The sequence below is a fragment of the Bubalus kerabau genome, chromosome 1 (assembly GCF_029407905.1).
Source record: "Bubalus kerabau isolate K-KA32 ecotype Philippines breed swamp buffalo chromosome 1, PCC_UOA_SB_1v2, whole genome shotgun sequence".
Taxonomy (NCBI): Eukaryota; Metazoa; Chordata; class Mammalia; order Artiodactyla; family Bovidae; genus Bubalus; species Bubalus kerabau.
Genome location: NC_073624.1, coordinates 259,087,070 through 259,100,098, shown reverse-complemented (window position 1 = coordinate 259,100,098; position 13,029 = coordinate 259,087,070). Strand labels below are relative to the sequence as shown.

The following is a 13,029-nucleotide window of genomic DNA, read 5'->3' as shown; positions in this document are numbered from 1 at the left end:
CTTTATTCATTTGCTTATTCACTCATTCTTATCCTTTTATAACACATTTGTATTTGACTAAGATTCAAACTACAGAAATTCCATCCCAGAAGAGGAATTTAGACAATTTCCAATGTGAGCTGCAGAAGTTAAAGTAATGAAGACAAGCAAAGAAACTAGTTTAAGACATAGGTGAATCTGTGACATGTTGGTATCCCAAGGCTTAAATGGCTTACTGTGTTGCCCAAGGGCTTCCCAGGTGGCTTGGTGGTAAAAGAATCCACCTGCAATACAGGAGATTTGGGTTCGATCCCTGGGTTGGAAAGATTCCCCTGGAGTAGGAAATGGCAACCCACTCCAGTATTCTTGCCTGGGAAGTCCCATGGACAAAAGAACCTGAATGTCTACAGTCCTGCAAAGAGTCGGACACACTGAGTGACTGAATATGCATGCATGTTGCCCAAGGAGAAGGTGTGCCATGTACACCAGACCATCCTGTTATCTTTAATGTTACATGGTCATTCACAACGTAAGAGTCTTAGGAGTATGAAGTTTCAACATATTATATCTTTGAGAAAGAAACGATATTTCAAATTATTTTAAATGTTAGTAGTCACACATAGTTCAGTTGAGTGCAGTCGCTCAGTCGTGTCCGACTCTTTGTGACCCCATGAATCGCAGCACGCCAGGCCTCCCTGTCCATCACCAACTCCCGGAGTTCACTCAGACTCATGTCCATCGAGTCAGTGATGCCATCCAGCCATCTCATCCTCTGTCGTCCCCTTCTCCTCCTGCCCCCAATCCCTCCCAGCATCAGAGTCTTTTCCAATGAGTCAACTCTTCGCATGAGGTGGCCAAAGTACTGGAGTTTCAGCTTTAGCATCATTCCTTTCAATAAAGACCTAGGACTGATCTCCTTTAGAAATGGACTGGTTGGATCTCCTTGCAGTCCAAAGGACTCTCAAGAGTCTTCTCCAACACCACAGTTTAAAAGCCTCAATTCTTCAGCGCTCAGCTTTCTTCACAGTCCAACTCTCGCATCCATACATGACCACAGGAAAAACCATAGCCTTGACTAGACGAACCTTTGTTGGCAAAGTAATGTCTTTGTTTTTCAATATGCTATCTAGGTTGGTCATAACTTTCCTTCCAAGGAGTAAGCGTCTTTTAATTTCATGGCTGCAGTCACCATCTTTAGTGATTTTGGAGCCCAGAAAAATAAAGTCTGACACTGTTTCCACTGTTTTCCCATCTATTTGCCATGAAGTGATGGGACCAGATGCCATGATCTTCGTTTTCTGAATGTTGAGCTTTAATCCAACTTTTTCACTCTCCTCTTTCACTTTCATCAAGAGGCTTTTTAGTTCCTCTTCACTTTTCTGCCCTAAGAGTGGTGTCATCTGCATATCTGAAGTTATTGATATTTCTCCTGGCAACCTTGATTCCAGCTTGTGCTTCTTCCAGCCCAACGTTTCTCATGATGTACTCTGCATATAAGTTAAATAAGCAGGGTGACAATGTACATACAGCCTTGACATACTCCTTTTCCTATTTGGAACCAGTCTGTTCAACTGGTCCAGTTCTAACTGTTGCTTCTGTTGGTCCAGTTCTGTTGCTTCCTGACCTGTATATAGGTTATATATATCAAACCTATGTCACACATAGGGATCAAAGCAATTAAAAGTTGTAATCTTTCACCTTCATCTCACAATGTGCAATGCCAGTAGTAAGTCTTTAAGCAATTTTGTCCATAAATGTGAGAAAAAATTCTCCTGTGTTACTAGACACCTAAAGGCTAAAGAAAAGAATGAAAGGCATATTTTATTGGTGTGAGATTGAAGAGAGAAGTAACAAAATCTTATTCATTTTCTTAAATCTGTTTCCTCAAATGTATTTACAAATAAACTGTCCTATCTCTATAATTTTAGAGTCAACATAATTCAAACTTTGATGATTGAGGATATCATGGTATTCAAGATTACCACTGAGAATATGAAATTATCCTGATCAAGGGGAGGAGCTATATTTGCAGCAGGGCTAAGAGGTTGAATGGACTGATTATTAACACAGAAGCATACCTGGAAATTATGTGCAGATATCATTTGGTTTTATCATTATTTGCCCCTTTCTTATAAAAAATAGAATGCTGAGGCATGAAGATGGCTTATAATTATAGGTGCTAATTAATAGTCAAATACTTGAGAAACTGATACGCACATGTATATATCTATGTATGTATACAGTTCTTTCCTACAGCACCTAGCTTGGTGTTCTGTATATAATACACAAGCAAATTGTCGTTTCCTGAAAGATCTGTGTTGTTCCATCAATGTGAACTCAATTCTCGTCACAAAGGTGCTAAAAGCCTCAAATCTTGATGATTCCCAGTGTCCAAAGCAAATTCATTTTAATAATCTCTGCTTTTGACAAGCTTTTTGAAAAACAACTAGCCTGCCTTTAGACCTGGGTTCAAATTTTAGTTCTACTATTTACTTATTTGTGGCCTTGGATATGTTCCTGAAATCCACTGACTCTGAATGCTCTCTCATCTATAAAATGGGGTGAATAGTATTCTGAGGACTAACTTAATAAAATAGCATGTGTGAAATGACTGAAATAGCATATCTCCTGGAGATGTTTAACTGCTGTTAACTTATTTCTCCCTTTTTTTTCTTCCATTGAGAAGGCTGAAAGCATCATGGCCCTTATTCATGGTGTACCATAGCAAGTTTAAGGCAATAAAGCATTCAAGGAGCATAGGATTTGTGTCAGAGCTAATTGCATTGCATTTGTTTTTATTCTCACTCTTTAAATCATGTATTGATCCTGCGTTATCAGAGAAAAAACATGTCATTCATAATTTCTTAAAGTTATCATAAAAACATTTTTTTTTCTTTTTTAAACTATATCGGGGTGAGTGAGTGAGTCTCTCAGTTGTGTCTGACTCTTTGCAACCCCAAGAGTTCTCCAGGCCAGGATACTGGAGTGGGTAGCTGTTCCCTTCTCTAGGGGATCTTTGCAACCCAGGGATTGGAACCAGGTCTCCCACATTGCAAGCAGATTCTTTACCAGCTGAGCCACCTGGGAAGCCCATATTGGGGTACACTTGACAAATCAAATTGTAATATGTTTCAGGTGTACAACATGATGATTTGGTATACATTTACATTGTGTAAGGATTACCACCATCAAATTAATTAATCGCCTCCTATATTTACCTTTTTAAAAAATGAGAACACAAGTTCTACTCTATCAGTGAATCTCAATTATACAATATAGTATTATCAGCTATATTCGCTATATGATACGTTAGATCCTCAGACCTTACTCATAACTGAAAGTTGTACCCTTTTACCAGTTTCTTCTTATTTCCTTGACTCTCCAGCTCTGGCATCTACCATTCTACTCTGGTTTCACTATTTTTTTTTTTTAATTCACATATAAGTAATATCAAGCAGTATTTCTCTCTCTCTCTCTCTCTTTTTTTTTTTTTTGGTTTGGTTTATTTCACTTAGCATTATACCCTCCAGTTTCATTCATGTAATTGCAAAAAGCAGGATTTCCTTTTTTGTTTTAACAGAATTAATCCTGTTGCTCAAATAAAATATCATGAAGTCAGACTCAGAAGGGAGAAAATTCTAGGGGATGTGGAGTCACAGAAAGGATAGTTTGTGGATTATTTGAGACTTATCTGGCTAATTATTCAATTTTTCAAAAGCTTTGACCTATTTCATGTATGATTATAGGTCAAAAAATTTGGCAAATATATACCATTTGTTTAGGCAGGAAGGGGTATTTTCTGGATGGGAAAAGCCTCAAGCATCAGCCTCCTGGATTAGGACACTTATCCTTTACTAAATCCAATGTCTCTGTACCTAATTTCTATCCCTCCTTTACCAGAAACGTATGGAGTCGTTTGACATTTATTTCTGTCTTGGGTCTGGAAGGGAACATGCTGAAGGGAAAGAGTACAAAATGGAGCCCTTGTATTGTCATCATCTCGAAGTTTATTCTCAACTTCCTTTTGCTCCCTTCCCCCTTGTCTTTTTAAATAGAATTTGTAGAAAGCCTTTCAGTCTCTCTCATGCTTTCTTTTTCTTTCAAAGAAACAGAAGCCCTCAAAAGCTTCTGGGTTTAAGTTCTTTTAACAGATGACCTTTCTCATCTGATAGATCATCGGCATGTGTGTGTGCACTCAGTCATGTCCAGCTCTCTGAGACCCCGTGGACTGTAGCCTGCCAGGCTCCTCTGTCCATGGGATTGTCCAGGCAAGAGTACTGGAGTGGGCTGCCATTTTCTCCTCCAGGGGAATCTTCCCGAACCAGGGATCAAACCAGCGTCTCCTGCATTGGCAGGCAGATTCTTTACCACCGAGCCATCAGGGGATAAATCATTGAACAATGTATCACATGAATGTGTCTTAGTTTGGTCTGTTATCACAAAATACCATAGACTGAATGGCTTCAACAACAGACATTGGTCATTTATATTTCACAGTTCTGGATCTGAGATGTCCAAGATAAAGGTAAGTAGATCTTGTTTAGATTCTTTTCCTGACATGCAGAGAGTTGCCTTCTCATTTTATCCTCATGGGGTGGTGAGAGGAAGCTCTGGTATCTCTTTCTCATAAGAGCATTAATGCCATTATGAAGGCTCAACCCTCATGACCTCTTTTAAACCCAGTTATCTTCCAAAGGTCCCATCACCTACCATCATCATGTTAGAGGTGAGGGCCTCAACATATTAATTTGGGAGGGACACAATCATTTATCCGTAACAGAACATAAGTCCTGAATTCTATTGGTCATGAAGTCAGTTATATCCTGAGAAATGTCTCATTTTAAATTACTCTTACATTAGGACATCTTTATTTTCCAAGCGTTGAACTATATGGACTTCCTCTTTTCTTTTTTCTGCTCTCAGCATCCAGGGGTTACTTTGAGTACTTACAGAATAATACTGCTCTACAAATTTTGTTTTTACTTCATTTTCCTAGCCCTTTTCATTTTTTCTTTTCAAAATCTTTTCTTCCCATTTTGCCTTTTCTTTTCTATTCTTACCTGAAAGCTATTTTGCATTTGGGACAGTTGTCAGTCTTGACAAGTATTCTGCTTAATACAGTGTTACTAAAGCATATAGAGTCATGGATATGGATTTATTATCCAAGGATCTATTTCAAATCTTCTTTGAATCTTTTAATGATCAAACATAATATCTCAAATAGATTTTAGAAATCATCAGTTCAACATACTTACCTTGTATAGATGAGGACCCTGAAACAGAGAAATAAAATGATTTTCTAGTCAACATATACCAGGACTGGCTTTGTTTTACTGGTTCCAGGGCAATACTCTGCCTAATCATTCAGTTCAGTTTAGTTCAGTTGCTCAGTCATATCTGACTTTTTGCAGCCCCAGGGACTGTACCATGTCAGGCCTCCCTGTCCATCACCAACTCCTGGAGTTTACTCAAACTCATGTCCATCGAGTCAGTGATGCCATCCAGCCATCTCATCCTCTGTCGTCCCCTTCTCCTCCTGCCCCCAATCCCTCCCAGCATCAGAGTCTTTTTTTTTTTTTTTAAATTTTTTATTTTTTTATTTTTTAAATTTTATTATATTTTTAAACTTTACATAACTGTATTAGTTTTGCCAAATGAGGTGGCCAAAGTACTGGCGTTTCAGCTTTAGCATCATTCCTTCCAAAGAAATCCCAGGGCTGATCTCCTTCAGAATGGACTGGTTGGATCTCCTTGCAGTCCAAGGGACTCTCCAGAGTCTTCTCCAACACCACAGTTCAAAAGCATCAATTCTTCGGCACTCAGCTTTCTTTATAGTCCAATAGTATTTACAGTCCATCAGTATTTTGTTTCTGTAAAACATTTTTTTTTTTCTTCCAAAGTTGGAAGCTCCCACTTCTGTTAGGAAGCCCTGAATTAAGTCTGAGGTTTAGGTGCAGTTCTGCCTGGGTAGATCAGGTTGGACTGACATTAGTGATGAAAATTAGTACTTGTGTGTGTGCCTTGAACTTAAAATAAGTCAAGGCTAATGGAAATCATCCAGTGGACCAAAAAGCAATTTAGCATTCCTTTCTGTTTTTGCTTTGGTTTTAAAAAGAATCTGTATAAGTGAGGAATTCTGAGTTTCATTTCAGAAATACATGCTTAGGACATCTTGGTACAGCAATGGTTTAGAACCTAATAAATTTTATAGAGAGCTTATGCATACGGCTCTCTCTCCAGTGGTAGGAGATGAATGGAAACATTGCTTGATTAATACCTTTTTTTCTTTCCCTTTTTGCTGACCTGATTTTCTCCCTCGGCCCTCACGTTAACCTCACTCTGTATGTATTGGCCTTCTTGCTGGCCTTCCCCTCTCTGGAACACAGTTCCCCTGCAAGGTCGCAGGTTTGTACTCGCACTTTTTAAGGTGTCCAAGAGTCACTTCCTGAAAGAAGCCTTTGCTCTCTAAAGCAGCACCCCAACACTAATTTATTCCTTCCAGCTTTATGTTTTTTTCCATAGCATTTTCACTACCAAGTTTTAATATATTGGTTTGTTCATTTGTTTTTATCTGTCTTTCCAGTAAATTTATATATTCCATGAGAATGGGGACTTTGCTTGTTCTCCGCTAGTGTCCAGGGCCCAGAACAGTGCTTTTACTAAGCCAGCCTGCCAGAAGACATTGTTTACACAGATGAATGATTTCATGCGTTTGTATGATCCAGTTCACCTTCATAAAACACCTGCCACCCGTGAGGACATGTGCCTTTAAGCAGGGTGAGGTTTAAGTTGAGATATCCATTCTTTTTCCAAAACTTCTTTTTCTTTCAAAGAAGTTGAATCTGAAGAATTTTGTAACTTTGGATTCAGTTTTTTACTATCAAATTAAAGCTAAAAATGCTGCCAGGAAGGAGGGAAAGCCAGATTGGAGGGGGAGGAGGCGAGAGGTAGAAGAAGGGGAAGCAGAGAGTAGGGGGAGGAGAGAGCTGAAAGATCCAGGAAACCTGAGGAGAGGCAACAAAAACCAATTAAAGTTAATGAACTACAGCTAAGCTTTTTATTTTAGCTGTCCCCCCCTCCCCTACAGTATACCAGCCTAAACTTGGAACTATTTTTCTTGGAGAGACACTTTTAAAAAGTAGATTATTTCCTCCCTACCCCCACGCTCAGAAAAAACAAAAAAAACTAATATGACGCTTTAATCAACAAAGGCATGAGGCTGTGTTGTGTGCAGTCAGTGGATTTGCCCCTTGGCCTTCAGCCTTGGTTCTATCACCCACTGAATCCTGGCAAAATCCCAGGGTGTCACGAATCTTGTTCTCCTCTGTCTTCACATAAGCGGAGAGAAAGTCAGCCCTACCGAGTAGTTATCTGGAGACAGGAGGCGGAGGTCCAATTGTAGTATCTAATATTAGAAATAGAGACGCCTCCAATGGTTTTTGGCAGACTGAGCCTCGAAAGAGTGGCTCTGGCTCTCCCACTCGAACATCTTAAATAGTTTATATATCTGTTTGATTAATTTGGCTGGAAACCTGATTGCAGTTAATGTATTAGGTATATAAGTTTAGAGGAAGATTTTCATCTTGATTATACCCATTCTCTAGAATAACTTATTCCATCAAGCCGGCCGTGTTTAACTGATGAGTGCTAATAATAATGAAATAGTGTCATGTCTACTGAGTGTTCTTTATTATCCACAGCCCCTCCTCCTCCCATTGAATATGAATGAAGTACACTTCACTAACATTTTCTGTTCATTCAACGTTTTGGTCAGATATCACATTAAAATTTATGGTTCCATTCTAAAACACAAAAAGTGGTATAAACTAATCTGTGTGACTTCAGAAGTCATTTAGACTCGGAGCTTCTAACCCTCAGGCTTCTCAAGTATGCTTTCAGATGCTCTGGTTTACACAATAATCTATTCTTCAATCTATTGCCTGCACCTCAGACTTGAAATAAGAACGTTTTTTTCTATTTCTCAGCTTTCGTTTCATCTGCTTATTCCTTTTTGGGTTCCTAAATGGTAATAGGCTTGTCTTCTTTCATAGAAGTTAAGAATCGTAGAAATAAGAGCGGCTTTACTGAGTATCTGGCTAACTCATGCTAACTCAGTCTCCATGTCACCCCAGTTTCCTCTCCTCCACACTCAAAAATCCTGAGGTGCTCACTGTTGCTTGAGGTGGCCCACCCTTTGATGGTAAAATCTAATGATTAGAAAGGTAATTCTTGTGTTGACTGAGACATATATATTGGAACTTCTATTCATTTTAGGTGATCAATTTTGGTCATTTGCTCAGTTTTGCTTATTTGGTCATTCATTCATTTACTCACTCATTTATTCCTGTACTCAATAATTGGTGGCTCATTTGGTAAAGAATCCACCTGCAATGCAGGAGACCCGATTTTGATCCCTGGGTCAGGAAGATCCCCTGAAGGAGGAAATAGAAACGCACTCCAGTATTCTTACCTGGGAAACTGCATGGACAGAGAAGTCTGGGGGGCTACAGTCCATGGGGTCGCAAGAGTGGGACAAGGCTTGAGAGAGTAAACCACCATCAGAGAGAAGTGTTAGCTCAGGGCCCTGCAGCAACACAGTAGTCTATTCTGGTACACACTCTTTTTTTATGGTTGAAAGAGGAAAACAGCATTTGTAAATATAAATATCCTCCCTTCTAATTTTGCTGACAATATAATTTTAAATTCTGTTTCTGGTCACTGTCTTCTTGAAAAGTCTTGTCAGTATCACTCTTAAGTGTGAATTCAAATTTGAGGGGTGTTTTATACATTTAAAAATCAGTAGAATTGTTATCCCACATTTGAACACGTGATTTCCCTTCATATTGCTTTTTTTCTTTATATATATTTAGTGTTGGTCATTATTTGCATATGATCTGAAAGCCTTTTTGTTTTTTGAAATAGAGTTGTAGTACAATTAAGTCAGGAATCTTCCATCTTGTGTTTGGATTTGTGTGTGTGTGTATGAGAGAGAGAGAGAGAAAGATTGACTTATCTTTTTATTTTTATATTTTTCCCATGTAAGGTTTATCTATTAAAGATTTATTCTTTATATTTTACTACCTATCTAAAGAGTGTTTGCAAATAATGTAAACAAGGTGAACATTCTACTTACCAATAAAAATATTACAGACAACAAAAAAGAATGATAATGTCTAATGAACATATAAAAATTCAGCCCCAACTTATAATAAAAATGCAAATTAAAATCTCAATAAAATTTTATCCATCAAATTGCCAAATGTCAGTTGGTTTGTTTTCAAATTTTAATTTAATACTCATGGTAAGGAAAATACACACATTCATTTATTACTTGTTTGGGTATAAATAGTTACAATCTTTGCAGAAGCCAATTGGAAACTATTGAGAAAGAGTTATCATCATATGATCCAGGAAATGTTACATGGGAAATAAATGAGAAATGGGATTAATGATTTATGCACAAAAATGTTCAGTGTTATTTATGAAAACAAAATTTGAGATTAGACTTTCAACAATAGGAAAGTAGTTAAATGCCTCATAATAGCACGAATGAAACATTGCACAGTTATTTACTGCTATTTAAAAATACTTAATGGCATAAAAATGCTTTCATTGTAATTTTAAGTGAAAAAATATTCAATTATATGTAGATTATAACTTGCATGAGTTAAAGAGTTACTGTCTTTTATTTATAGTTGATTTTCTGCTGTGTCAGGGCTTCCCTGGTAGCTGAGCTGGAGAAGGGATAGCCTACCCAGTCCAGTATTCTTATGCTTGCCTGGCGGCTCAGACAGTAAAGGATTTACCTGCACTGCGGGAGACCTGGATTCAGTCCCTGGGTTGGGAAGATTCCCTGGAGAAAGAGAATGGCTACCCACTCCAGTATTCTGGCCTGGAGAATTTCATGGACTGTTGCGTGCTGGCGTCACAAAGAGTCGGACACAACTGACTTTCACTGTCCCTTTCCCCAGTGCCTAGATTAGTGCCAGGCATTGGCAAACATGCTGTTTGCTAAATGAAGTAATAAATGAATATGCAGCGTATTCCCACTTAAAAGTACACATAGATACATATACACACAATTAAGAAGAAGAATCAGTATACTAGCAATATCAGTCTCTGTGTGTTGGCCATTATAAGACATTTTACTTTTATGTTTTCACTAATTTCCAAATTATCCATCTTAAAATCTGATGAAGTTTACTGAACTAATAGCCTTGTTATTTCAAACAGTAATTCCAACTTGTGGAAATGTTCTTCATTTCTGCTTCTGTAGTTTGATTCTGAAGCCATGCCCAATAAATTTGGCAATATTTGCCTTTCAAGCATGGAGTCCTTTATAGGATGAAGTTAGTCTTTCCAGTTTGAACACCGTTTGAAACAATGATCTAAGTGATTTTAAACCCACTTCCTACCAACTGTATTAGAATGTGGGATCAGCCCATATCCTTCTATTCTGTTCATGATGATTTGTTGTTGTAAAATGTTACCAGTGATTTCCTGGTAGCAAAATTCGTCGTGATTTGCTACTGACATGCATGTCTACTGAGTTTCTCAGAAAAAAGAAGTGAAGTTAGTTTGACTTGGTTTGATCTTAGTGATCCTTGCAGTGATTATCTCTTTTCTTTAAATTGTCATGGCCCAATATTTTAAAATCTGTTCAAGAATTCTGTGTATAATGTCAAAGTTAACTTTCTCTTCTTTCTAAGATTTGCGTTTTTGAAGATGAGTAAAATATCTGTTTGTCTCCTGAGTAGCACTTGAATACCTCTTCCTGACTCTAGTCTTGTCAAATTGGCCAAGGATAGATTGAGTCTCATATCTGTAATTGTTGACTAAATTGCTTTTCCCAGATAACTTGACAGATGCCTTTTAATTTGCCATGATGTTTATCTGTTAGATTTAGATGTTTAAATACATTTAAGATGGCAATGTGCTTTCTTACTGTCTTTGCATTCTTCATTTTCTAATTCAATACTTATTTTGCATTTCCAGATAGATCATGCACCCTGATAGAGAGGATTAAGGCCTCTTTGTTCTTATTTCCTATGGAACCTGATAATAATACCATTGTCTCCTGAGATTATTCTTTAACCCCCACAGATGAAGTTTCTGTACCATCTTCTACATTTCCACCAAATTGAAAGGATATGCTTTCTTGTAACTTTCTATTATAAAATAACTTAAAAATTGCAAAAATGTGGAAAAACAAGTAGTACAAATATTTAACCTTTATCTAGCTTCCCTGGGTAGTCAGAGAAATTTTGAGAAGGCTTCCCTGGGTAGGACGGGTAGCTTCCCCGTCCTTTACCCCTCACCCTACCATCCCCCCACCCCCACCCCATCTTAAACTGAGAGTTTGTACAGGTGTGCTGCCGCTTTACATCTAAATGCTTTCATGTGTTTTTATGGAAAAAATTTCTTATATAACCAGAGCATAGTTATATACATCAGGAAATTGGCATTGATACTGATGTTCAGGACAGGCTATCACACAATATATATATTATCTATATATACATATATAAACATATTAAAAAAAAAAATATATATATATATTTGGCTTCCCAGGTGGTGTTAGTGGTAAAGAACCCACTTGCCAATGCAGGAGATGTAAGAAACAGAGAAGCAGTTTCCATCCCTGGGTCAGGAATATCCCCTGGAGGAAGGCATGGCAACCCACACCAGAATTCTTGCATGGAGAATCCCATGGACAGAGGAGCCTGGTGGGCTGTAGTCCACGGGATTGCAAAGAGTCGGACATGACTGAAGCAATGGAACCTTGGCATACTGAATATCTTAAACTGAAGCAACTGGAGAAGGAGCAGAAGCAGAAAGATCACTCTGAATGCCTCTGCTTCCTTTGGCCCTTTTTCCCGAAAAGGAGATAAATCTCATGTGAAAGATTCCCCATGTATCCTGGCAAGAGAGAAGACAGTTTTATCACCAAAGAGTTAATAAATCTTGTTAAACTAAGTATTATCTTCTTAGTTAATTCTTTGCCATTTGCTACCCTAGCACAAAATCCCTTGCATTATCTATTTGTCAAAAATTTATTATTTGTCTAAAAGCTTCAAAAGCTTCCTGCTCTGGTAATTTCTTCAGGTCTCATTCTTTTGAGAAGGCTCCCATATACATGTAAAATTTCAATAAAATCCATAAGCTTTTCATCTGTTAATCTGTCTTTATCAGTGTAATTTTAAGACCCAACCAGGGATTCTATGAGGATTGGGGAAAATTTTTTTCTCTTCCACAGCATAATATAATATAATAAAAAGTATATATAAGTAATAGTAAAGAACATGTTCCAAATATTTTCATTTTTTCTAGTAATATTGTTTATAGCAAAATATCATTTTTGTCTGGTCCAGGATTGAATGTTGCATTTAATTGCTATTTCTTTAGTCTCTCCTTTTCTGGAGTAGTTTACAATATTCCTTTGTCTTTTATGACCTTGGCATTTTGGAAGTATACAGACTAGTTATTTTGTAGCATGTGTCTCCATTTTGGTTTGTCTGACAGTTCTTCATGATTAGAGTCAGGTTATATATTTTAGTAAAAATACAGCAGAAGTGATGTGTCCTTCTCAGGAGATACATGATGTCCATTTGTGCCATTATTAGTGAATTAGCTTTGATCATTTGGTTAAGGTAGTGTCTGCCAGGTTTCTCTCATAAAGTTACTATTTCCTCCTTCATAATTAATAAGTTTTTTGTGGAGAGAGGCTTTGAGACTTTGTAAATATCCTGTCTCATCAAATATTCACCCTCTAGCTTGAGTATCCATTGAAGATTTGTGCCTGAATCAAATATTAGAGTGAATTTCTAATTCCATCTACTTTTCTACACTCATTAGCTGCCATTTTTATGTAAAGATGGGTTTTTTCATTTCCTCCTTTTAATTATTTATTTACTGATTTATATTAGACTGGTTGCATGAATTCTTCATTGTTTATTTTGATGCACAGTTTGTGCCAGTTTGGCCAATAGGAACTTGTTCAAACTGGTGGGTGTTTGTGTGTGTGTGTGTATTATTTTGATATGTCCTTTT

At 37.5% G+C, this 13,029-nt stretch overlaps 1 protein-coding gene across 2 annotated transcripts in view; it reads left to right on the top strand.

Moving 5' to 3' along the window:
• Positions 1 to 12,144, top strand: part of LOC129639166 (uncharacterized) — a 290,740-nt gene extending 278,596 nt beyond the window's left edge. The window contains exon 3 of one of the 2 annotated variants that reach the window (XR_008708290.1): positions 11,551 to 12,144. Coding sequence is in view for 1 of the 2 variants with exons in the window: in XM_055564116.1 (XP_055420091.1) it covers positions 11,551 to 11,870 (320 nt within the window). In the remaining variant the exon portion in view is untranslated. The remainder of the gene's footprint in view (positions 1 to 11,550) is intronic. The other variant, XM_055564116.1, reaches the window with a different exon arrangement.
• The last annotated feature ends 885 nt before the right edge of the window (positions 12,145 to 13,029 follow it).